This window comes from Thunnus albacares, chromosome 8 (assembly GCF_914725855.1).
Source record: "Thunnus albacares chromosome 8, fThuAlb1.1, whole genome shotgun sequence".
In the NCBI taxonomy this organism is placed as follows: domain Eukaryota; kingdom Metazoa; phylum Chordata; class Actinopteri; order Scombriformes; family Scombridae; genus Thunnus; species Thunnus albacares.
In genome coordinates, this window is record NC_058113.1 from 5,448,919 (window position 1) to 5,475,494 (window position 26,576).

General features: G+C 39.2%; 2 protein-coding genes across 4 annotated transcripts; both read left to right on the forward strand.

Annotated features, from left to right (window-relative positions):
* Nucleotides 1–622: 622 nt before the first annotated feature.
* ptpn2a (protein tyrosine phosphatase non-receptor type 2a) lies at nucleotides 623–10,856 on the forward strand. 3 transcript variants are annotated; one of them, XM_044359568.1, is made up of 9 exons: nucleotides 623–952; nucleotides 2,219–2,309; nucleotides 2,402–2,502; nucleotides 2,636–2,734; nucleotides 4,452–4,589; nucleotides 4,994–5,203; nucleotides 5,923–6,084; nucleotides 7,142–7,338; nucleotides 9,003–10,856. In XM_044359568.1, the coding sequence occupies exons 1-9, from the start codon at nucleotides 896–898 to the stop codon at nucleotides 9,190–9,192; spliced, it is 1,245 nt and encodes a 414-aa protein (XP_044215503.1). In that variant the 5' UTR covers nucleotides 623–895; the 3' UTR covers nucleotides 9,193–10,856. The 3 variants fall into 3 exon arrangements, with proteins under 3 accessions (XP_044215503.1, XP_044215502.1, XP_044215504.1); XM_044359567.1 differs by having other exon boundaries at nucleotides 624–952; nucleotides 7,139–7,338; XM_044359569.1 differs by lacking the exon at nucleotides 623–952 and adding an exon at nucleotides 1,412–1,484 and having other exon boundaries at nucleotides 7,139–7,338.
* Nucleotides 10,857–11,550: 694 nt separating this feature from the next.
* Nucleotides 11,551–25,368, forward strand: cep76 (centrosomal protein 76). Its single transcript, XM_044360000.1, has 13 exons — nucleotides 11,551–11,872; nucleotides 12,705–12,860; nucleotides 13,087–13,171; nucleotides 13,276–13,500; nucleotides 13,698–13,883; nucleotides 15,106–15,203; nucleotides 15,430–15,558; nucleotides 16,223–16,411; nucleotides 19,863–20,029; nucleotides 21,001–21,160; nucleotides 21,698–21,871; nucleotides 22,239–22,456; nucleotides 24,995–25,368. The coding sequence occupies exons 1-13, from the start codon at nucleotides 11,810–11,812 to the stop codon at nucleotides 25,131–25,133; spliced, it is 1,989 nt and encodes a 662-aa protein (XP_044215935.1). The 5' UTR covers nucleotides 11,551–11,809; the 3' UTR covers nucleotides 25,134–25,368.
* Nucleotides 25,369–26,576: the final 1,208 nt, after the last annotated feature.

Here is a 26,576-nt window from a genome sequence, read left to right on the forward strand (position 1 = left end):
ACAGTTTCACATTTGTGAAACCTTTATGTTCTTTGTGAAAACTGAAAAAAGGGCGATTTCACTGATCTTGTGGCTAGAAATTCACAGCACGATTTCACGTTATGGCCATGTAGAGCTCCTCTTTCTTACTTAAAAACAAAGATAGAAAAGCTATTTTTACCTTTTGAAATACAATAATCGCAGTAAATCTTATAATCTTTCTTATATGGTCTGGATGGGGGAAAAAGCAGTGAAATCGCCCTTTTTTCAGTTTTCACAAAGAAAATAAAGGTTTCACAAATGTGAAACTGTGTTTTAATGAGTCTCTGGAGCCTCCTTGGTGATCTAGTCCAGATTTGACAGGTCTAAGTGTAGTGGTTTTTGATCTAGACTTGGTTTCATGTGATCTGGATGAAAAAAAACCCCCAATGAAATCGCCCCTTTTCATTTTTCATGAGCAAAATAAAGGTTTCACAAATCTGAAAGTGGGTTTACACAGTGTAAAGGTTTTTGCTACGATGTCTAACACTTTTTAGGCAGTAGCTATTCAGCGTCAGTCAGTCAGTCAGTCAGTCAGCAGTTAGCAGTCAGTCAGCAATGTTAGTCAGTAGTCAGTCAGCAGCAGTCTGTCAGTGAGCAGTCAGAAGCCAGCCAGCAGTCAGTCAGCAGCAGTCAGTCAGTGAGTAACGTTAGTCGGTAGTCAGTCAGCACTCAGTCAGCCAGCAGACAGTAAGTCAGCAGCAGTGTGCGGTGCGGTGTTGTGCGGGAGCAGCAGACTCCCCGCAGGGATCCCCAGGGTTATTACACACAGAGACGGCTGTTTAGATGGCTGACAGAACGGAGTAACTTGGTGAGCGGTGCTGCAAACAGTCTGTGATCATCCAGCGAGTGTGTCGGGGGCACTAATTACAACACAATGCAGCAGGAATTTGAAGACATCGACTCGTCCGGCAGATGGCAAAACCTTTACAACGTAAGTCTTCACTCTAGAGAGGCCCAGTGTTTCTATGACGATCGGTTGCTAACTTACTTAGCTCGCTAATGTGATAGCTGTCCCGTTAAGACAGTTTTGTCAGTGTTTGGTGACTTTTAGCCTCCTATGCGGCTCATTTAATCGTGTTAACGTACATAATTCATCACACTGTGTAGAGGTTGTGTGAGTATATAACGCTATGCACTTAGTAAAGAAAAACTAGCAATCCGCGCTAGTAGTGGCTGACTTCCGTAGCTAGAAAACGTGCAGCGGCACAGTTCTCACAGTTGAGCTCAGTTAGCTCATGCTGGCCGACGCTAACAGACGTCAGCTGCAGTTTCTGAGAACTCATCAGGACTTCCAGAGAAAAGCGCATGTGGTTTTTTTTTTGTTGTTTTTTTTACGACCAGCTGTCTTCAGAGAGAGCCTGTCAGTTCAGTGTAGTTCATAACGTTTCTGTTCCGGTGTAACTTTGGTTGTGACCCTGTAATATGTAGCTAGCTGCTAGCTGGAGGAGAACATATAACAGGAGGTGCTTTGTAGCACACAGTTACTGTGTTTAGAAGTTAGAAACACCGTAAACAATCTGTTCATAGATTCAAACACCTTTATAAATCTTTACATACAAGCTTTATAAATGGTCCTGTGCTGCTAGGAGGAAATATATTTTATAGCTCGCTTTATAGCCCGTTAGTTGATGCAGAAATCATATACCAGATACAGTTTCTTAAACAATAACTAATATAAACATCAGATTTATAGTGTTACTGGGAACTAAACAGATTCAAGGGTAATTTGTATATACTGAGAAGTCACATTGTCTTACTCATGTCTACTTTAGTGTAGAAAGTACACTACTACTTTTGTTGCATTTCATTTTTATCAGGAACACGGTTTGTTTATCTATCACTTCTGAAGAAGAGATAACAAACTTATTGTCAGGCAGAGGCGGGGACATCATGTATGGCTGCACCCCATGCACAATATATAAAAAAACTATGAGTAGTAAAATCAACAATGTGACTAATGACAATTAGAACAAAGCAGGGCAGTACGTGACATTTATGGATGATAGTTCCAAATAATCAAGTTTTTTTTTAGAGGCTGAATAGCACAAAAGACAAGACCTTTTTATCTGTGTGGTACTTCTAATAATGCAATGAGGCAAGAAATATGTCATGTAGGCACCAGTTTGTCTCACAATGTGTCTCCCATCTTCATAAAGTAATAGTGCGAACTTCCTATTTGTCTTTTCTCTTCCAACAGGAAATCCGTAACCAAGCTGGTGAATATCCTTACAGAGTGGCAAAACTTCCAGTCAATAGGAATTTGAACCGCTACAGAGATGTCAGCCCATGTGAGTCTCATGACAAACAATATTGTTAACCAAAATTTATATTATAGTGAATGTCCTCTTTGTAACTGTTCTGTGGTCTCTCCTGGTTTTAGATGATCACAGTCGGGTCAAACTTGAAAACTCTGAAAATGACTACATCAATGCTAGTTTAGTCATGGTGGAAGAAGCCCAAAGAGCTTACATTCTTTCTCAGGTGAGGTGTAGTAACAGCAATGTCAATACCTGCGTACATAGTTCATATTTCTAGCTGAACAAATCTGCAGGCTACGTACAAAGAAATGTACAAGATTTTACTTCATGTGCATTTCTTTGTTTTACTTCCACAGGGGCCTTTAAGGAATACCTGTGGTCATTTCTGGCTGATGATTTGGGAGCAGTGTTCCAAAGCTGTTATAATGCTCAACAGAGTCATTGAAAAGGGATCTGTGAGTACACTTTAGCACCTGCTGATTTTTCATGCAATACATCCCCTTGTTGTCTGTTTTATTCAACAGTTCAGGGAGACATGTTACAAGGTCTTATATCTTTATTCAGACATTCAGAGCACTTAGCATAATTTGCCTTTGCTAGCTCAATGTCTGACTGGGGATAAATATCTTCATATTCAAAGGAATAGTTTGACATTTTTGTAAATTCACTTACTTGCTTTCTCTCTGAGAGTTTCATGAGAATATTGATACCACTCTCATATCCTTCCTTTTTAATATGAAGCAGGAGTAAACAGCAAGTTAGCTTAGCTTACAGACTGGAAACAGAGGGAAATGGCTAGCCTGTTTAATCTGCACAAAAATTAGAGTGTAAAAATTAAGTGTTGTAGTTTTAGGGGGGGACTTTGTATTGGAATATTTCCTGCCAGCAAAAAAGCATGTTTCCAAAAAGTTTGAAACATTCCTTTAAAACATGTTTTTCTTGGCTAGCAACACTACAAATCTCATTTATATAAATATTTATCAGTTTAACTTGTAAAATCATCACTTTTGCTCTTGAGGTTAAAGTTGAAGTCAATGTACAGTACAAAGAGGACCTGACGAGAGATCTTACACGTAAAAAGTATGAGCTGCTGATTGCTCAAATTAACCTTTTTATAAGAAATACATTTGCAAGAATCCTCAAGACTTGTGGAAAATAACATATCGGCCCTAAATATCTCTTGGGCAAAATGATTTTAATTGCAGAACGCTTTCCTCAATCTTATCAGGCTTCAGAGTTAAATTCAGCTATTTTATTTGAGTGATTTGTGGCTAGTGGCTATTTATTAACTTGTGGAAATAAGCTTCCAAGTCTGACGAAGTAAACCATCACCATACTATTAACTACAATAACCCTGAGTGTAAGAAATATCACACATTGCTTTGTGTTGGTAGCGGTATTTCTTGATAAAAATGGATTCACTGAATTCATGGAATCTCTTAGTAGGAAAGTCTGTTCAAACCCGCTGATGAATACCAAGTCCGTGTGCATCTCCCACCCTGTCTGTATACATTTATCTCAGACTTCAGTCAACTCATCCTTCAGAAGATTCGAGCATGTGTAGGCCTGTCACGTTAACTACTTTTGTTGGAATATATATTGTCCCGGAAATAATTGCGGTAAACTATATTATTGTCATTTTAAGATCCTTTTATGCCACTGATATAATGATAATATGATGAAAAATATTTCCCGAGCCATTGTGACATGAATAGCCTGTTAGCCGCTAACGCAGAATGTGGGAGATCTGCCTGCGATGTGGAGGCTGAGGGAGAGCGGGCCTCATGCACCGCCTTTCCCTTTTAAAAATTTTAACAGCAGGAGCAAGAACTGGATTTATAAAAATGCTGAAACCTTCTGGAAACAACATAAAGAAACAGGTAGACAGATGATTTGCTTCACATAGATAGACCACACTCAATAAGTTATGCTGTTTATTCTGGCATCATGTTGGCTAAAATGTAGGTGACATTCTTATGAAAACACAATGGGCAATATTGAGGTCAGCAAAAATGATCATGTCTATATATCATACAATAAGTCGATATGTTGACATGATAATGTTGATATAATTACATTATTGTACGATAAGTCGATAATGTAATTATCATGACAGGCCTAAGCATGTGGCCTCTTATCCCTGACGGACTTCATTCGTTTCTGTCTCAACAGGAAAAGTGTGCACAGTACTGGCCGACCACAGAGGAGTTACAGATGTCTTTCACGGACACAGGGTTTGTTGTCAGGCTACTGTCAGAGGAAGACCAGTCCTATTACACAATCCGAGTGCTAGAACTGCAGAACACAAAGGTGAGCATGAGAGTGAAATTATTAGATGATATAACCTTGTTAAATTCTGTAGTGGTGCAATTTCAGAGATGATATTTTGCGAGGTGAAAACTGCTATGTGTCTACTTGAGCAAAATTGCAGTCTATTACTGTATTTAAAAATAATTTATTTACATTGCCCTGCTTGTGTAGCTTCATCTGCTTCATTTTCAGGACAGCTACAGGTTCTGAATATACTTACTCTTTCTTAAATTGTATTATCTTATGTGGTTGCAACTGTTGTTAAATCTAGCATCCAGGTCTGAATGTATGAAGATAATAAATGCTGTGACTTAATGTTTTGTTTGATGTTGTCCTAGTGACAAATCAGCCCAGTCATATATAATCTTCCAATCATGGCCAACATCACATGTTTTCTGTTGTAGACAGGAGAGTCGAGGGAGATCTACCACTTTCACTACACCACGTGGCCTGACTTTGGCGTTCCTGAATCTCCCGCCTCCTTCCTCAACTTCCTCTTCAAGGTTCGGGAGTCCGGCTCGCTTGGCTCAGAGCATGGGCCCTCAGTGGTGCACTGCAGCGCAGGGATTGGACGCTCAGGGACCTTCGCCTTGGTGGACACATGCCTGGTCCTGGTGAGAACTGGGAGTGGTAATGGTGGGAATGTCACCGAAGGCAGCTTGTTGTGAAAGGAAATGTTGACTAATGTTTACATTGGGAACAAAGTGTTAAAACATTACCCAAGAGATTCAAGTTTTGGCAAGCACGTAAGATGAGATGTTAATGCCTTATTAGTGATGTTTGGGAAGAGAGCGGTTGTGACATGTTGGTATTGTTGATAGTACTGAATTCAAAGCATTTTTCTGTGAATTATGCAATGGAGTAGAAAAAATAAATATCAGTGAAATACCTGGGAAATGCCATTCATTAGTTTTTATTTCCTTTTCTCAAGAATAACTCACTCTTCTGGAATCCTACAGAAGTGTGGATAGTCTGAAAATCAAAGGAAGAATAATTTCTTCAGAAAAAGAAGCCTGCTCTGAAAGGGACCCAAGATATTTAGGCTAAGCTAAGAGAAAATGAGTTGATCGATGCCTGTCAATGGCTGAAGCATGTGCCAATAATTAAAGAGTAGGAGCAGAGACAAAAAGATTAGTAATTTATGTCCACAACTGTCAGTCAAATGTCAAAGAACTAATGCCAGAAAAAGTAATCTGTTATAGTTAAATTTTATGGAAATAAAAGTCGTAAAAAAAACAAACAATATTTAGTGAAACCATAGGCTTAGCTGCAGTCGTTTCAGCTGTACTCTAAACAAGTGACACCATTAACCTTCCTTCTATGTGTTTTGCAGATGGACAGAAGGAAGAACCCATCATCAGTGGACATACAGAAGGTGCTACTGGATATGAGGGAATACCGCATGGGTCTGATCCAGACCCCCGACCAGCTCCGCTTCTCCTACATGGCTGTCATCGAGGGAGCCAATCTCATCCTGACAGACAATTCAGCACAGGTTAGTCTGTCACAAGTCTGAGGATTAAGACTGCACTTGTAAAAGAGCTCAGGTTGGGATTTGGGGCTGTTATGAGATCATGTACACCTTGTTGTTAAGCTCCAGTGCCAGTTAGAAACTGACATCTGAGACCAGACAGGTGACTGCAATGCAGACAGTTACTGAAGCCATTGTACTGTCTTTTGTATGCAATTTATTCATTGGGCTAAACTATGTAACACTATGTTCATTTAAAGAGCGCACAAGACATACAGGATGAGATGCACTGGGGTTCTGTCTTTCAGTAACCAGGAGATCCACTGATACTTGCAAACATTTCAGAGTAGAGTTACAAAAAAGGACTGAGACATTGTTGCAGTTGCAAGCTTTCTGTTTTACTCTAAAACCATGCAGGTGGAGATGTCAGGAAATATGGTTTAGACCTGCGTCATCAGCTGGCAGACCTGGCATTTATTAGCTGTTGTTTCCTCTACCTGCACCTGATGATGGTTTTAAAGTAAAACTGAAAGCTGCAACGGAGTAACCATGTCTCGTGGTATCATAGTGTATTTTTGGACTTAATTCATCGAAGTCCAAAACAGCATCTCTGATATTGACTGTTGTGTTGTAGCAATGCCAACATGTTTTCCTTTAAATTTCCACATATGTTGTTTCATGTATTTTGTTGATGCAATAAGACTACATTTCAAAAAGAAAAAAAAAACTTAACTCCACACACAACTACTAAGAAATGCAAGTTGTTGCCAATTTGTCAAGTTCAAGTTTTTGTCAGCTGAAGTCATAAAATGTTTTGTGGTATGTATGTAAGATATTTTATAATCCGTGTTCATGTCTGCCCCTGTTTCACTGCATCTGTTTGATTTGGCTATCCTGAAGTCTGCAAACTAAAAATGTATAAAAACAAAGGTGATTAAGTCATTTAGAGATCTCAGTATACAAGAGCTTATAATATTGAGCAGTTCAAAAATATTTCATCAGCTTACCATGCTGTTGTTGTTTTTGACAACAGATTAATCATAAGTTTGAAAGAAAACTTTTTCGTTGTTCCTTGTAGCAGAACAAGCAGGGAGTGATGTCCCAAGATGACTCGGAGCCAGATCTGCCCCCACCGCCACCTCCACCCAGACCTCACCTCAATGACAGCAGGCCCAACGGCCAGCCAGGACCCTGCCTGCTGCCGGCTGCCTCAGAAGACGACCTGCCTGCAGAGGAGCCAGCCAGCCTTGACCACCACGAGGCAGAAAACACTGGACAGTAAGTAACACAGCTCAGGATTTGCTGACTGTAGAATTATCAGGTTCTGTCTGCATTCTGAGTGCTTTTGAGATATTGAAAGTTTTGACATCCTAGATATTAAAACTGATACTGATACAGTACTCTTCTCTTTTATTTGTCAAAATAACAGACATCCTTAATGTACTCTAAATATATAATATCAAAATCCTATGACATTTTCAAATGGGGTTTTCATGATCCAGTGATTCTCAGATAGAACCTTCTAACTCTGAGAACTCACAGGATCTATCTGTCGAGACTTCAGAGGAAGTGATGATTTTGTTGAAAAAAGTACACGGATTAGTTTTACTTTCGGTTTAATATACAAAATCAATGTATGAACTACTGAAGGGAGACAATTAGAAAAAACATTCAAAAATGTTTCTACATTAATTTAATTAATTAGTTTTTTGTTACTGTCTCTGCTCATAGCTCTCTATTTTAGAACCTTCCTTTTCTTTTCCTCCTATCAAATTTACCTTTTTTTTAACTTCTTTTTGACAAACTGGGCTCACTGTCAGTGTCTGAGCTCTGAATGTTTCTCTGTCATCACCGTGTCTGCTGCAGGACTCAAGTTATAACATTAAACACACACGAACCCAGTTAGCAGCAGATAGCGTTAGCATCAGCAGCTGTCTCATATTCTTACATGTTGACACTTTGGCTTTCATTGCCATCATTTGTTAAGTACTCAGAGTAACTTAAGTCTCTAATAATAGCATTAATCATTGCTAACAACCGTGCTAACTATGTAATTAAACTTAGAAGCTAGCTGACTAGCATGGTAGATGAAGGTAAAAATCTGCTTTTCACTGAGTTCAAACAAAACAAAAAACTGACTTTGAACTCAGTTTGTGTTTGTATCTGAGTCATTCATAATGATTTTGATAAAATAATGAATTTGGAGGTTTCAAACCTTAAAATTGAGAAACATTTCATGATCTTAATTTAACCACAGTCAAAGAACAGTGAGGTCACATGGTAAAGAGACAGAACCTGATTGGTCCTCCTGTTTACATTCTGAGCTCTGATTGGTGCATTGCAGATGAAATCTTACAGCACCAAGTTTGAGACTGATTTTTGAGACAGAACCTTTTCTTCTTTCAAATTTGAGGGCCAATAATGCAGAAAACAAAAAATAAACCTACACAAAATGTTAATAACTTGTCAAAGAATAGTTTCATGTGGATAACTCATTTTTGCCAAAAATCTTAGAACTTTATGGAAGTGAATTTTGTCAGGTTGAAAATGAGGTAAAGACATGATTGTTTTTAAATTTTTGATTAATTTAAAATGCAGCATTGGTTTTGGTCTCCAAACTAGTCATATCCCTCCTCACACACCAGATCCCATGTGTGTGACAGCCTGCAGTGTGTCTCTGATTCATCATGGGGTTTTTTGGTCACCTTTCTGAAAGTGTTTCCATTTCCTTTTTTCCAGTAAAATTTCCATGTCATCTTGAAATTACTTTTAGACCGTAGAGGAATTGGACTCAAACCATCATTTCCTTCCCACAGTTTTATTTGGTCTTCTTCTATAATAATTATTTAATTATCAGGCACAGCAGTGGCATGGTGCATTAAACCGATGGGATTTTCACTCATCGTTGTTTGCTGACTACTTGCCCCTTGTTATTATTTCAGTGTCCGAAAGCGACACCGTGAGGAGAGGATTGCCAGCACCTCGCAGAAGGTCCAGCAGATGAAACAGAGACTGACCGACTCAGAGAGGAAAAGAGAGAAGTGGCTGTACTGGAGACCCATTCTGCTTAACGTCGGCACCGGGGCAGCTCTGGCTGTCGGCCTGCTGGTGTGCTGGATGTACTCCCAGTGAAACACTCTCGGTCACTGAAAACTGACTCTTATTTTGCACCAGTACCTGGGATTAGGTACTTCTCTAAGTAGATTTAGATGGTAATATGTGCATAACTGAGGGTATTTATTTCTTAAGGTCAAAATGCGGGAGCGCTAGATCAAATGAGTGCGTGTATATTTTTCATGTAAGATCTTAACAAAAATAGTAACATCTCAGGATCTTGGTGCCAGCACGATGATTTAATTTCCTCTCCTTCTTGTCACTGTTGATGAATGTACTGTATCATAGCAAATCGCTTTGAAAGAAACTTACTTAAGGTGCAGTACAAAGAAAAAAAAAATATTCTGACAGGTTTATTTTTGCATTCTTTATTTGTAATGGTCAGATGTGTGTTGATCATCTGTGGACATGTTTTACATTTTGTGTTTCAAAATGACTTGTGTTGACTGTCCATCCTACCATAGATACGTAGGAAGTTGAGACCCTAGTGGTTCAACTATGGGAGTTTTTTTGTTTTTTTTCCTGTTAGGAAATTTGCATTTCATGCATGCATTTAGAGGTTTTCCAAAGCACCACTTGTTCTTCCATTCACATTGAGCAGGGCATCCGAAAATGGACACACACACACACATACATATATATATATTGTGTGAGTGTGTGTGACTGGACACTTCATGGGGTGCTGCCTTGCTGATGTTTTCAAACTCTGCTAGAATGTTAACCTTTTTATTTTCCATCATATGAGCAAGTTTTTCGTAGGCTTCAGTTGTCACATGGATCTTACAAGATGTCAGGTCCCTCACTGCTTAATGCGTGTATTTACCCACTGGATGGGTTCATGTTTGTGTATTTTCAGGTTCATCCCACTGTTGTTCTGGAGGAAACCAAAGCAAAGCTGTCCGTTTTTAGGAAGGGATACATACAGCCAAGCAAGCTGTTTAATGATGAAACCTTGTACTCCCATTATGTGGAATGTATTTTCTGTTTGATCTCTGACATAATTGACACCTGCATTACAAAACGATACCATTCATAGCACCTTTGCGTTGCATGTGACTTCTTAATTTGAATCCACAGTTATCACCAAATTGGTTTTCAATTGACTGGGACCAATCTAAAGCTATAATAGTGCAATTTAGAAGTCGGAGCAGTGCACCATGGATTTAAATTCTTAGGAGAGAATGATAGCAAACACAAGTGCGTAAGTGTTTGTTTGCTGGTTGAGATCGTTTTTAATGTGCCTTGAGGTGAGTTAGACGGAAAAGTGTGTGATCCAAGGTTTCCTAGCATGATCAATACAAAAACAAATTTGTGAGCTGTTGATTCCCCACATAATATGAGTAATATGTTGGCACTGCACTGACCGGTTTGTAGTAACTGGAAGTGTGATAGGATAAGTTGTATCAGACTCGATCACACACCAAATGTGTCATTAGCATGTACTGACTCCCGAGATGAAAAGATGTGTTGCTGTCGGACATGGCTTTTACTCAGTTCTCATTTAACCCAGGAAAGATGTGTTTGACCATAACATTCCATTCATTCTTGTTTTCCACATAAGATTTCAGGGGAGTTTTGTACACTGCGGAACTGCAGTGAGAATATAACAGATGGTGTTTTGAAAAAAAGCAAACAAAACGTGAAATACTTCTTAAATAAAACATTCACCTTTTTTACCAAAACCTGCTTGTGTTATTTCTTCAGTCACTGTCAGGAAAAGCTGCTCTACAGTGTCCACCCACAGCTCTCCACTGCTGTGCTGTACTATAGTCATAATTTCATTCTGACCATGAGTTCAATCAATGCAGCCAGACTGGAGGCCTCTCACTGTGGATTCCAGGAACTGATTCAATATTTCAAGAAGAGGCCTTGCTCATATTGACTACTGTAGTAATTTAGTTTTTTTCTTGTCTGTTGGATGGAGCTGGCATGTGTGGAGAAGGAACTCTTCTATGCAGCTATCCACTAAAAGAGTATTTTGTTTTTTCCAGAGTTTTATAAATTGGATAATCATATAAGCGCTATATATTGAGTTAAGGGTGGAAGGAATTTAAGTCTAAATAGTGTAAAACTGATTGAGTCGATATATAAAAATAGTAACAGTTAAACCATTAGGTCTTGTTATACATCCATGAGGTAAAACATAGTGTTGACGGTCCCATCGAAACAAAATACAATTTGAACTACAAAAGGGTCCTACCAATTGTTGTAGAACGTGACGAGCGAAGGGCAACTAAGTTAATCCCTGAATAAAATAGCAAATATTTCTTAAGTGAAAACTAAAATAAATGTATCTTAGAATGAAGTGCCTATTCAGTGATATTCCAACCGCCGTTTATTGTGCAGTTTTTGGATATAAATAGTTGAGGCATTGGTTTTATCGTAGGAGTTTGTCAGGCTTAGCCGTAGCCGCATTCCCGCTTGCTGTTCCGCCACAGTTGAAACATTCTTCATAGTTTAAACTGGCAGTTGTTGCTGTCAGGACAATGAACTTAAGGAGGTTATGTTACAGACGACAAATGTTCACCAGGATGAAGTATTGCTCAAATTAAAAATTCAGTTATTTACCGTTCTTGGTAGTACTCTATTGCTAACGTAGCTAGCTAATTTTGCTCAGAGCTGGCCATCAGCTGTAATGTCTCTGCCTCCAGAAAAAGCTTCCGAGCTGAAGCAAATAATTCACAACCATCTGCTCAAGGTGAGCAAACTGTAACGGTAACTTGTATTTTCATACACGCTTGGATTGCTAAACAATGCACATCTACGTGCTATACTTACATAGCTACATACATTTAACGCAGACCGATACGTGAACTGCCATTAGAAATAACACAAATTAATGTTTACTTGCTTATTGAGAAAAGTACACGCATGATACATCGTATTTTCATATCCTTCACGAGTAAAGTGTGTCTTTTAATAAGTTCGGCTATATTAAATATGTATATAATGTATTTTTTAAACAGCTTTTTTCCATCAATGTCCACCAAAGCTCCAACAGCCTCCACAGGCTTCAGTGTGCCTACTGTTACCCTGCTACACATCATCAACCCACATATGTTCGCTGGCACAAGAAACAAAATGTTGCCCACTGGAATTGGCCAGTATCAGCTTTAAAAAGCAACGTTGGTAGTGGTCCAGTATTATTTTTATTGCCAATTACTTGCTTATTTGGGTATTTTTGTGTATACATTAAGATAGGCATGTCCACAAATGAATATGTTTTGTGCCTGTATGTGCCCCAGGATTTTTGAGAAAGTGGTATTTGTACTGACAAAATAGTGACTTGTTGTTAAAAGCTCCAAGAAAACTAACTGAGCATTATAAGCTGCACTGTTAACTTCAAATGGCAATGAGTCTGTCTTGAGATATTAAGATACTTAAAAGAAGTAACCTAACAGCAGGGGATGACTATAAAGCCCATACTGGTGACTTCTGAAATGTTTCTTTGTGACTGCAATTTAGGTGAAGTGAATGGGAACATGATGTTTTTGGGGGTTTTGTTTTATTTTTTGTTTTCTGCCTGTCAGATGGATATCCATGGAAAGATCCGAGAGGTGCTGGCTGAGACTGTGAGGGAAGATCAAGGTCCAGCACCTCGAGCTCTGTCTGAGGCGGATTTCCTACACGCTCTGCAGCGCAGGGGCATCATAGATGATGTGATGAAGGACCTACACTTTACCCAGGTTGCTCAACACTTAACAGGCAATTTTCAGACTTATATACTTGATGATACTAAGAATAAAAGTTTGAAGAATTTGAATTCAGCCTTTTCATAACTGAATATGGATAATGACTCAGATGTAGAAAATATTTTCTCTGTTGTATGAATTTTATCCTTGACCATAAGTGAGTGAATAATACTGTAAGTCATCTTTTCTGTGCTTTTTTCGTGTTGGTTTGATTTTGTAGGAAGTACCCACAGATACAGAAACAGGATTTCCTCCAAAGCCTGCGACTCACTTTATAGACAAAGATCTGACTCAACTGAAGAAAAGTAAAAAACATCACTTACAAATTCCGAAAAAGCAACATAATGGCATTGAGATGTCCTTCTTAATATTTGAACTATTGAATCAAGATGTTTTTTCTTACTTTCAGCCAATATTGACCCATCCAGGCGGTACCTGTATCTCCAAGTGCTTGGTGGTAAGGCCTTTTTGGAGCACCTCCAGGAGCCGGAGCCTTTACCTGGTCAGGTGTGCTCTACATTCACACTTTACCTGCACTTCCGGAATCAGAGGTTTCGCTCAAAGCCAGTGCCCTGCGCCTGCGAACCAGACCTGAAGGAAGGCTTCCTCTTAGAGATCCACAGAGACGGCATAGGTACATTTAAATCAGCATGGTTGGTGTCAGTCAGGACCAACTGCTGTTCTGCTGCTTCATTGTTCAATATAGAGTTTTTAACTTTATAGCAATCCCACTCTTCTTAGACATGTCCTGTTTTGAAAATGTTGTCGTTTACTTCTTTAAACCCAACGATGAATGCATTCTGTATTACGTCATCACTTTTGGTACCTCAGGAGATGGCAGTAAGATGGCGGATGCGACCACCATGCTGTCTATGTGTGACCCAGTTCACTTGGTGCTGATCAAGACAGACACCTCCAGTGAGACGACGCTGGTCTCGTCCTACTTCCTGGACTGGAGGACAGTCCTCAATGTGCCCAGTGGGAAGACCTGCTTTGCTGTGGAGCTGATGGGAGTTGGTATGCAAGAGTGATTCAGTAAATAGTGATAGTGTGTTTACTTAATTACTCATTTCCTTATGTTTAAAAGGGTAATATCTGTACATTTAAAGGATAAGGCTAGCATTGTTCTATATTTTTTATTTTTGTCAACAAATCCCATGAAAACACCAAAACCAACAATGTGTTAGTCGGTCTCTCAATACTTTCAAGACTTCCCTACCATGTCTGTGGCACTTGGCCCAAGCCCATTGGTTCCCACTTAAGATGTAAATCTTTGAAATGGATAATAAATATATAGGTACATTTTTTAAAAAGGCTCTGTAGCTTCATAAAACAGCTGGGTACTGTAGTTTTTAGCAAACGTTACTCAAATAGGAATAAACAGTGCATTTATTAGGGACTATTTTCAGCTGTGGATTAATACACATTTGATGCTGTAGTGAGTATTTTTGACAACAGGACAGTGTGTGTGGGATTGAGTCAAATAAACTACAAAGTATTCGGGGTAATGAAGGAACATGTCACCCAGTGCAACAGTGTGGCTCATTGATGTGTGTTCAATAGTTTTTGAACAACAAGGTTCTTATAACTCCTCTGTCATTTAGTAGATTTGGTCTACAAATATTTGTTCACACATCCTTTTAGAAATTCTGAAATATAATGACGTAAAGTACTATGAAAAACAGCCTACTTTATTTTCTAGCCGACAGTGTATATACTATCTGTGGTTGATTGTGTCACGACATGGAGCTAAACTGAAAGCTTTGATTCTTTTGCAATCAGTATGTTGACACAGTGCGTGTTTCCCACATTCGTATCTGACACATAAGAAGTTGATTCATCCCCAGTGGGGCTGAAAAAGTATACAAGGCCGAGCACACACACACACACATTCACGCATGTACATCTCAATAAAACACATGTTAAATAGTTAAATTGCTAATAAAGTGCTTTTTTTTTTTTTAAAAAAAAAGCATAGTAACAACTAAAAGTGTTGTGTGCTTGACACAGTCAGCAGTAGGAAGTTGGGATGGGAAGATTCCCAGAGAAACAGGATGTACATGCAGTCACAAGGGATTTCTCTGGCCTTCTGAAGAGTGTGTTGTTTGTATATAGTGACCAGTTTATGGTGTACATGGAAGGAAAACATCAGTTTGCAATTTGCTGGACTCTTCACAGATTTAAATGACCCCATACCCTAACCTTAAGGTAACCCATTTGTGTATGTGTCTCTTGTCAGGAAGTGAAAGCAAACTACCAGCTGGTGTTTTGACCGTCAGTCTGGAGCTCTACCCTCCTCTCACAGAGACTCTGAACACTGACATCATCAGCACACAGGTCAGGACACTGGAGTCTCTTTATCTTTCTGTCTGTTATTCCTCTGTTTATTCATCTGCTTCATTATTCATGAATGAATTCAGCTGCTGTGAGCTAACAATGAATCAATATAACACAACTCATCTTCTTCAGGGTTGGCAAATCTTATTGATGCAAAGGCAACACTGTTTGAGAAACATTGTAGGCTCTATATTTAATGATTGATGTGACTGTATTTCTCATCCAGCAATCACTGGAAAGGCAGAGGACGGCAGAGAAGGAGAGGCTCTTCTTGGTTTATGCCAAACAGTGGTGGAGGGAGTTCCTTGAAATCCGCCCATCACACCAATCCAAAATGGTCAAGATCTTTGCCCAGGTTCGTCTGAGTTTACAGAAAAAATGAAACCATTCTACCACATAGTTTTGTTAACTTTAAGGACATTTTTCCTAAAGCTTAACGAGGCAGTTTCTTTACTCATTTAAATTACCAACAGATGTGGAGAGTGAGTTAGAGCTGCAATGATTAGTTGATCAATCGGTTAGTAAAGCAACAAAATTTATAACCAATTTGAGAATAATAAAAAATAAATGATAGTCATTTTTCAAGCAAGAAGGCCAAACATTCTCTGGTTTAGCTCCTTAAAACTGAGGATTCACTGCTTTTCTTTGTCATATGTGACAGCAAATTCTAAATATTTCTCTTGTTGTTCGGACAAAACAAGCAAATTGAAAACATCACCATGGGCTCCGAGACGCTGTGCATGCCATATTTTTGGCAGATTAATAGATGATGGAAATAATTGTTAGTTGCAGCCTTTGAGAGAATAGCAGGGGCTCAGAGTGTTACACATATACACAGAGGCTGATCAGGGAGCTGCTTAGCACAGCATCATATACTGAATTTGCAGTTTGCCACTGATACACTGGTGTAGTGTGTTAGTAGTTTGAGGAGAGGGCCTTTCATATTCCTAACCAGTTTAGGGATCATTCCATCCTGAACTTCTTGAATTCATATCTGACTCCTCTGGCTACCTCTGCAGGATGAGAACGGTGTCAACAGGCCGGTGTGTTCCTACGTGCGTGTCCTCAGGGCGGGCCGGCTGCTGGAGAGCCCTCGACAGGCGGCCCGCTTCGTCAGCCTGCTGGCCCATGAGAAGGCCCCTGTGGTGGGAGGAGGAGGCAAGCAGGAGCAGTGGTGCACATTAATGGCTTTCCTGTGTAGAGGGAAGGTAAGGACAACTGTCCAGCCTCTTGGCAGCCACAACAGAGATGAACTCATCATTCAAATGACAGCGCACTTACTGTCCTGCTAGATCCTCTTTGTCAAAGATGGAGACAGTGACACATTTATGGCTTTCCCTGCCAAGGTTCCTGTGAACTGCAGGATTCATTCTCTCTTCTAAGTAATAATAAATCATAAGTTTGTGAAGTGTCAGTCACCTGGCTGATGATTCAACTCCAACACTTAAGATTTATTTCAGACCTCGACTCTAAGAGACAAGTCAAGTCAAGTGAGATGTTTCAAAAAGTCTTGGCTATATTATTATTGGATTTAGTATCTTGTTTGTGACATACTGTGTATGAGTAAGTGCAAGGCAGCTGTCCAAATTCTCCATTTGGCCTCTCTTTAATAGCACCGTCTTCATGTTATTAGTACATAGTATAACTTTCCCTTTACTCTGTCAGACTGTCTGAACAGCTTGGATGTGTCTAACAGCGCGGTAGTAATTCTAATGAGTAAATCTCTCTGGAGGTAATAATATTAATAAGACATAGTGTATATGTTTGTGCTTTGTTTATATGATGGCTGGAATTAAGTGGATCTTCAAGTCGGAGATGATCAAAAGGGAAACAATCCTTGATTTAACTGTGTGTATTGCCATTTTTCTTCCTTTTTTCTTCATGCATTGTTACAACCAAAAGCCCAATTTTGAGAATGTTGACACAAACACTAAAACTGGTGTTAAAAGATTTGTTCTGTGTCCTCAAAACTCACCATAAAATCATCAAAAATACATACCAGTGCCTAAAAAGAGAACACTGCAATAAAAAACTCCTCAGGCGAGACAACACAGAGCATCAAATCCTAAAATCAAATCTGCCATCATTTAGCAAAGATATAAAAAACTGAACTGAAATGAACGAAACATTTTCGACCATCTGTTTACTGCTCCGTATCTTGCCAGCCATTTACTTCAGGTCATAGTTTTTCATCCTCATCACACCTACTATAATATTTTCCCTGGTCAGACACCTCAGATAAAGTAGTGTGTGTGGAAAAACTCTTCCCGAGGATGACTACAGTGATGTCATTACAGGTCAAGTCTATGACCTCATGACATGAGATATTTTGAAATGTAACCAAACTTGAAAAACAGAACAGTGTGAAATCATTAAAAGTTAAGTGAGTACATTTTGAGTCTTAGAACACAGTTGGAAAAAATATATCAAATCAATGAAGAAAACTGTAATTGTATTTCCTTCTTAAAAGCCCTTGTCCTCATATAACCTCAGTTTGGCCTCTATGACTATAATGTGTTTTGAATTAACATCGCATATTCACTTTGCCTCGAAAAGTTCAATCTTGTTTCACAAGTCCACAAGTATCACGTAAACTTGGCTTGGCTACATTTGCTCCATTTCTGAGCACAGCTGATTGTGTCATTTCTGAGAAAGAAGGATTTGTGCGGAGTTCACTGACTGATGTATTTTCATCTCACGACGAGATACCAGGGAATTTCCCAGACCACCGCAGGATAAATGTTCCCTGCCTCTCCTCTGTGAACGGCTGGCAAGACAGACACAACACAACTCTCACAAAGTGGCCCTTGTCAGCTGTGATTTATGAGTTTCATTCCAGGGAAAATTAATTTAGCCTCATCAGTCCCCAGCCTGTTCCGATGCTGCCGTCCATATTAGCACTTCTGGGGAACATCTATCATTCTGACTTGCCTGTACCCAGAGCCAGCAGCAGCACAAACCCCGAGCTCAACCCAGGCCTCTTTACCGGAAAAGTTGTACGAGAGAAATAAGAGTTGCTTACTGTCATGGACAATTTGATGACTGCAGAGCTTATTTCCTCTCCAGCAGACTTTCTCGTGTGTGTTCAACACTTCTGAGAAAGGCTAATAGTGCAGTGAGAGCAGGATATTGTTTAAACAGTGTTGTAGAGACATGATCAGACAAGCAATAGGGATGTGTGAAGATGGCATCATATCTGTCGAAATATGTGGATTTGGAATATGTCAGGTTAAAAAGTCACATGCATTCATAGTATGAATAATACATTTGTCCCATCTCAAATGTTTTTCACTTGTGAATATAGATTTTTTTCTTAGATATTCCAGCAGTGTCATTAAAGGCTGAACCAAGAAGCCACATAGCACACATCAAACACGCCTGAGCTAACTCTGAATGTACAACACTGCAAACACATTCTTACACTGTATCTTGCTGGGCCACCAGGAACGGAAAAACAAAAGAGGCTTATTTAAACTTGGAAGTACAGTCTTGACATTTGGGAGCGGTATACAGTATTCAACAACAAAAAAATTCTAGCTTATGGAGCTTTCAGCTGCAACAACTTTGCAGCTCCATAGAGTTGGATGACCCAATTTAACAGGGAAAAATTCTATTAAAGAAGACAAATAGGGGCGCTCCGTTAGCCTCCTGGTTTAAGACACATACCATATAACTGCAATGTCCGCGGTTTAACCTTTGTTGCATGTCATACCCCTCTCTCTACCCGTTTCCTGTCTCTTGCTGCACTTTCAACTGTCAAAAAAAGTCAAGAAAAAGCCAAAAAAGACGACTTCAAGTCTACAGCCATGCTAGCAGGTCTGTGAGGATATACTTGGTTACAGCGCTTTGAGCTAAATGTTAACATCATCAAGCTAACATGCTCACAAAGAAAACATGCTGATGTCCAGCAGGTGCAATGTTTACCATGTTAGAATCTTAGATCAGCGTGTTAGCATGCTAACATTAGCTAATTAGCACTAAACACAAAGTAGAGATGAAACCGATGAGAATGTCAAGTATCTTGTCATAAACCGGAGTATTGGATAAATTTAAGTTTTGATGTGATGATTATGCTAGATGAATAGTTAAGGGATCAGCACAACTCGTTCTGAAGGGAACATGAATGTACCTAATTTCACGGCAATACATTCAATAGCTGTTAAGACGTTTACTCAAAATCACAAATATAAACCCCGTGGTGGCACTAGAGGAAAAGTCAGGAGATCATCAAAGTCATTATGGTACATCTTCTGTGAACCGTGAATGTCTGTATAAGATTTTATGTCAATCTGTCTTGTAGATATTTCACTGGAAAATCAAAAAATAAGTGAAAAATTGGACTTGGCTGGTAGCACTAGAGGAAAATGCAGGGGATCACCAAAATCAATAATACCATGAAGACCATGAATGTCATGACAATCCATTCAGTAGCTGTCAAGATATATTCAGTGTGTACCAAAGTAATGGACCAGCTGACAAACTGCCATTGCCATTTGTAGTCGCTCAGCTAGCTCGGCTAAACTAAGTTTTTTTTGATGTATCTGCCTTCACTAAGTTTGAGAGAACTCCAAACACTCGGCTAACGTCATGTAGATAATATATTTTCTACATTTCAATCTCTGGAGAGGAGCTGATCTCATCGTTGTTTGTTGTCCCCAGGGAGACTGTGAGGACCACGCCACCCTGCTCTGCAGCCTGCTGCTGGGCTTTGGCCTGGATGCATATGTGTGTGTGGGTACCAAAGCCAAGGGAACACCACACACCTGGGTCCTGACCCGAGGTACTGATGGGAGCATCACCTTCTGGGAGAGCCTGTCTGCACACAGGTTTGATTTTTTTATTCATTTATTTTTCTGGTCATATACTGTACCTGTAAAGTCATGAAACACACCTGCTGTCATCAGTTTGTCTCGCTCTCTCTCTCAGAATAGTTGCAACAGAGCAGAAATATCAGAAAATGCAGCACATTATAGACATGTCTGTGGTGGATACTTTAAACATTGTAGAAGGAGAAGAGTGTTCATGTTGAAAGAAGTCTTTTTTTTTCAGAAACACATTGTTACTGCTAAAACCACAGAAATCAGAGAAACCATTTGAACTACACTGGGTTCTTGGTTTTGGTTCAGTTAGCTCATCAGATAATCTTTGTGTGTTTGTCGGCAGGAGATCTTAGAATCCCATGAATGGTTTTGCATGAAATTTAGTGGCCGGGCTTTGGTCTGAGGAACAGTTGATTACATTTTGGTGATAACCCAGACATTTTGTCTATCAATTATTGTGTTTTGCTGTGAGAGTAACGGAAATAGACTTGATTTCACATCTAATGAGTATGTCAATAATACTAAATAAATAACGGAAATATGGTCTAACAGCAAGCATTGGTGGATTGTGTTCTTGAAGTGTTTTCTAGTTTTTTTAGGAGCTTTTTATACTGTTCATCTAAATTTTACAATTGTGTCCTAGACTTTTGTTACTTGTGATTTTGTTTTATTACATATATCATGGTTGTACTTTCATTTGAATCCTTGGACATAAAAAATCTCATTAACTGGATCTTCCCACCATGAAGCTTTCGGCTGATTTAATAGAGCTACAGTATATATTATCACTACATGCAAAATGCGACACGATTCAATGGATTTGTAACTATTGTTGTCCAGTTTTTGTATCATTTATTTTATAGAATAAATTTGCAATACAAGTTTTCATATCATGTACCATGTTGATCATACCAATCATTTTGTTAGTGTGTTCATGATGACACTGATTCAGCTTGTTGCCCCATGTGTATGGTCAGATACCTGCATCAGGCCATAGACCCAGATGCCCCACCACTGGCCCCCCAGCCCAAACCCTCGTCCCCCTACCGCACTGTGGGCTGTGTCTTCAACCACCAGACCTTCATGGCCAACTGCCAGCCCTCGGACGCTGTGGAACTTTGTGTCTTTGACTTCCAGGTAGGAGTACCTCACTGCCATCCATCACTGGATGGATCAGGTTTAACACACTTATACTATTAACAACACATTGTTGCTTTTACTCTTTTCTAACTATTAAGGCACTTTGGTGTTGAAAAAACCCCACTGAAATATCATTATACTGTTCATTTGTTTCACTGGCAGGCATTGTGATGATACTCAGGGTTTGGTGAAATGAGTTTCAATATGAATATGTTCATTTATACTGCATATCAGATTGGCCAGAGAAGATAGATAAGCAAATAGATAGTGGTGATTTTAAGTCAGACAGGGGGCAGAGGAAGCCTAGAGCACAGAGCAGTGGAAGATGTCCAGGTTGAATCATCAGACCCGTGGTCAGTATGCGAGTAGGGAAATTGAATCTGCAACAGCTCCATTCATCAGCAACTTCCTAAAGCGAGGCACCAAACCAAAAGTGTACTGCTTCCACTGTGTGAGCAGAGGAAGTAACCCTGGATAAGAGCATCAGCTAAATGCCTCTTTTTTTTCTTTCCCCCCCCTTTCCCTCGCCTTCAGAATCAGTCTCGGTGGAAAGCGATGAGCGAAGAGGCTCTGAAGTCAGTTTGTGCCCCAGGCTCCACCACCTCTCTGCCCCCTCTGCCTCCCCTCTGTGCCCCATCTCTGGATGCTGCTGCTGCCAGCAATCAAATGGAGCTGGAGATGCGGTACCTGGTCTCTGAGCACAGGAAGGTAAAACTCACTGCTGTAGTGGATAATCACACTTGAGGTTTGGGAGCTTTAAGATGATGCTTAACTCTTCTGTCCTGTGCTGAGGAGAAAAACTGATGACAGCTAATGTTCAGATAGCCCATTATAGAAAAATATGATCTTTAAATGAGATTGAATTAAATAAGATCATGTTATGTATTTTAAAATATCCTAATAAGATAAAAACACCAGGGGTAAGCAGTTCATTGCAAAGTAATTACAAAGTATGTTTCTTTTTATGTTTTGGGTGAACTGACCTTCTAAGTAGTGCTGACCAATCACATTTTAACTTGATAACTGTGCCCCAACATGTAATGTAAGATATGCTGAACTGCATTATGTCCTCCAGGACTTGGAGCTGGCAACAGTCTGGGACGACCACTTGTCCTACCTGCTGTCCTCGGCCTTGTCGGCTTATGAGCTGGAGCGCTGCAGCGGTGTCTCCTGTGGCAACGAGGAGTTCCAGGACGCAGTGAGGAGGGCGGTGCCGGACGGACACACCTTCAAAGGCTTCCCCATCCACTTCCTGCACCGCAATGCTCGTAGAGCCTTTGCCACCTGCCTCAAGTGAGCTTAGGACACATTGGGGTCAGCAGGGTGTACATACAGTATGTGTGGTTAGAAAATCATTAACCAGTAACTCGGGGTGTAAATTTCACATTGGCAACAATCTGATCTGTTAGAGTATCCTTGAGTACAGCCAGTGCCGCTATCCTTGCCAGATAAAGAAAGGTTAGAAGTCAAGGCAGGAGCAGATATTGTTGGCCCTATTCATGCAATGATTCAACAGAGAGCTGAGAACGAGGCTGTGAGAATGTCAACAAATCTTGGAAACCAGGCTGTGCATGCTGCAGCAATTGAACGCAACACTGCAAACCCACCGATTTCCTGCAACAACACATGAATTTGGTTTGTTTTGTTTTGTTTTTATTTCTGGCTTATGGCAGCAAATTCCCACCAGCTGTAGTGTATTGTAGATGATAAGAGAGGAGAAACTCCCCACAGGTCCAAACAAATGCATCTGTTTTTGCAGGTGCTAGTACATTATTACAACAGTATAAAACACCAATAAATAGAGGAAGGATTTGTTTAAAATCCTTTTGCTGCACAATCCCTCTCCTGCAATGTTTCCCCTATATGCTTCCAACAGTGGCCGTCCTAAATGATGAACGTCACTGCTGAAATTTCACATTGTGTGTAATAATCACAACAAACGCAAACTATGCACTCTTTCTCTACTTCAAGCAGTTGATTGGAGCTAGTGGTGCTGCAGCCTCTCCTCTCTGTCCTCTCTTCTGCTCCCTGATTCGGTTTTTGACCAACACAGATAGCAGAGCTCAGCTCCTACACACACACACACAGAGCGGAAAGCAGTGAGGCTACAGTGACGGTGAAGTGAAAGATAATGTTTTACTTGAGCTGACGACGACTACACTTGTTACTCTATCTGCAGTAAAACCTTTGTGAGTCAAAAGCCAGTAAGTATTTTATCAAACCACCTGTTCAACAAGCATAAACATTTAGATATTTTCAACTGCTTTGCCTGTAGGCCCTCATCCACCACCAGCATGTTTTACATAGCCACAGCATGCTGGTTAGGCTAATAGCAAATTGTTATGAACAAGCTAAAACAAAAGCTGTCTGTTTGTGGCCGAACTGTTTAGTTTGTCACAGATCTTAAAATTTGGCACATTCTTGTAAACTTAGCTGTCGGCTGATGTCTGTGTTCTTTATTCTTTCTAAACTTAGTATTTTCATATCAGAAATGTTATTTATTTTATTGACATTATTTTATTTTTATTGACTTTATATAGTGACTCTGCTGTTGTAAACATTATTGTTGCTGCTCTAGAAACAGTAGTTAAATTTAGAATATAAATGAATTCTAATCCTGTTTTGAATTAGGGTCACTTCAGGGCATGGTTATTTCATCAGTGAGCATATTTGTTTCACTTTTCTACTTGCCAATGTCTGAGTGTACTGTGGAAAAACTACAACCTGTGATGTTGTTTTTTATAATAATGTAATGATAATGGTCCAAAATTATGTGAAAATGCATAGATTTTTTAGTCAAATAACATCAAATTGTGTTGTCGACTATGTTGTGGCCCTTCAAGTGTCAAAAGCTAGTTGTCAAGTTTTAAGTTAGTCCACTACTGGTGTGTACAAATATGGGTCCTGGTGTTGTAGACTCTGTACACACACAGGGAAACACCACTCTCCTGTCTTTATCATGTGTAAGTTCATAGTGTATCTGTTCATACTGTATATGACTGTAAGGGTTCATGAACACACAGCCAAATTACAAGGGCTGCAACCAGCAATTATTTTCATTATCGATTAATCTTTCCTCAATTAATTTTGTTGAAATGTAAGAAAATAGTGAAAAATGTTTTCAAATGCCTTGTTTAGTCTGATCAGCAGTCCACATCCAAAGATATTGAGTTTATTATCATATGTGACAAAGAAAAGCCTCAAATCCTCACATTTGAGAAACAGTAACCAGTAATTATTTTACATTTTTGTTTAAAAAAAAAAAGACAATTATTCAAAATAATTGCTGAACAATTTTCTATTAATCAATTAATTGACTAAAAATAGCAGCTCTGCAAGTTACCAAGAATGATATCTATGTCTACTCTCTATATATTTGTCTATATCATTTTAAAGATCCCCTCCAAACATGTAGTAAACAAACAAAAATACTCCGCTTGGAACAATAATGTGCATCTGATATGGTTTTTCCACACAAAAATTAGAATTACCATATTAAAATCCTTAAAACGGCATCTACTTCCTCTCCCTCATTAAAAATTACAGAATCTATGAATATGTAAATATTTTGCATTTCAGAAGTTTACCTGCAGAACACAAGATGTCTCTTACTTCATTGTAAAGTCCATTCTCAGTGTATGTAAACTGGAGGCTTCAAGTTTTCATATCACACTTGTGTAAGTTGCATGCTGGACCAGGATTGGCTTCCAAACTAGATGTGACATCACCAATCGTGCTTTAACAGGCCCACCCCTTAAAATAAGAAGGGGGATTTAAAAAAAGACTTTGCAGCACTTCATGTAACATGCTTTGTGTCCTTTTTTTGCGCAGGTCTCCGTTCTGTGACGAGATAGTGTGTTGTCGTGGTGACCATGTGAGGCTGGCAGTCCGTGTTCGGGTGTTTGTCTATCCAGAGAACGCATGTGCAGTGTGGCTCATGTTTGCGTGTAAATATCGCTCTGTGCTCTGACCAGCGGACAGGCGGCTCTGTGTTGCACATTGATCCTGGACAATCATTTACATCTTCTCAAGGACACCACAGGGCTGCTTCCTATAGATCAATACATGTATGATACAGTAAGAAAACCTGGAGCCACAATGATCCAGAGGTCCAATAGACTCATTATATGTACAGACAACATATTTACTCTTCAGAATTGTATTTATGTCTATTTTTGTAAATAAATAAAACTTTGTTCATCTTACTGTGTACTTGTTAGAAGCTTTATTGAAGAATTTCCCCATAGATGTTATACATGTGTGTTTTTTTAAATCAGATTGCAGATTTAGATTTAAATTGGTCTAAATGATGCAAGAAAATGCACAATATATTTTCACAGTATTTTATAATTGCTTTGTCTTAATTGTCATGACAGTTTAAATTTGCAAAACTCTTAACATAAAATGCTGAACTTCTAATTTTGGACTTAAAATCTCACGTAGCACTCAAAATGCAAAATATCTATATCAAATTAATGAATGCATCATGCAGATGGTTTATTAGAGTGTCAGAAGAATGCAACAGTGTATATGTTTATCACAAATTTTTAAATCAATGATGATATCAAACAGTCATTACTTCAGTTCCACAAGATTATAATGAGAAAGATACAGTATGTGCATCAGAAGTCAGTATTTCAAATGATGTAGGGTTAGAATGACTTTATTGAATAGGCTCTTACTGGAAATACAGACAGTCAAGTCCCTGACTTAACAGTAAATCCTACATTCATATAAGAGAATTATGACTGACTCACAGTCATAGCATCCATTATCTGTCTCTGTTCTGTATATAACACAAGTTGGTTTTATTAAAGATACTAAACCTCAGACATTTATATCATTTGTAAGTTTAATCATTGAAAATAGGATGCAAGCTACAGTAACTGGAAAGTATATAACATTAAGCCACAATTTACAAACACAACTGTAACAGACACTCAATACACTGCAATATTTTTACAGTAATTAAGAGGAAAGAAGCAGCTTTATTTCCCCTTATAATCACTGCCATATACTTGAGCTACAAGGCAGTGGTGGGGAAGTCAATCAACTTCAATGCTGCTCACTAGGATACTGTTAAAAAAAAGTCTTACAAGCACATGTTGCACTGATTCAGTGATCTGTTCGCCTACAAATCTGCACTGAAACTTATTCAGTGTTTGGCATTTTGTGACTTAAACAAGCCAGTTTGGTTCTTTGAATGAAGCATTTTGCACACTGAAACTGAGCCAAAGCAGTTGTAAAATACTGAAGTATATTCACTTGTAATACATTAACACAGCACTAGATGGCGTTTTAGGACTAAATGTTGGCACGCTGGATGTGCCTGCAGCTGTAGCTTGTTCAATACATCAGGTCTGTATCCTTACAGCTCTCAGGAGCATCTTTGAATACAGACTGGGTGACATGA

Coding starts and splice junctions, on each gene's coding strand:
- ptpn2a (XM_044359567.1), top strand. CDS start 896: ATGCAGCAGGAATTTGAAGACATCGACTCGTCCGGCAGATGGCAAAAC. Junction 2,310..2,401: donor CTACAGAGATGTCAGCCCAT/GTGAGTCTCATG, acceptor TCCTGGTTTTAG/ATGATCACAGTCGGGTCAAA. Junction 7,339..9,002: donor GAGGCAGAAAACACTGGACA/GTAAGTAACACA, acceptor TTATTATTTCAG/TGTCCGAAAGCGACACCGTG.
- cep76 (XM_044360000.1), top strand. CDS start 11,810: ATGTCTCTGCCTCCAGAAAAAGCTTCCGAGCTGAAGCAAATAATTCAC. Junction 11,873..12,704: donor TTCACAACCATCTGCTCAAG/GTGAGCAAACTG, acceptor TCTGCCTGTCAG/ATGGATATCCATGGAAAGAT. Junction 20,030..21,000: donor GAGAGCCTGTCTGCACACAG/GTTTGATTTTTT, acceptor GTGTATGGTCAG/ATACCTGCATCAGGCCATAG.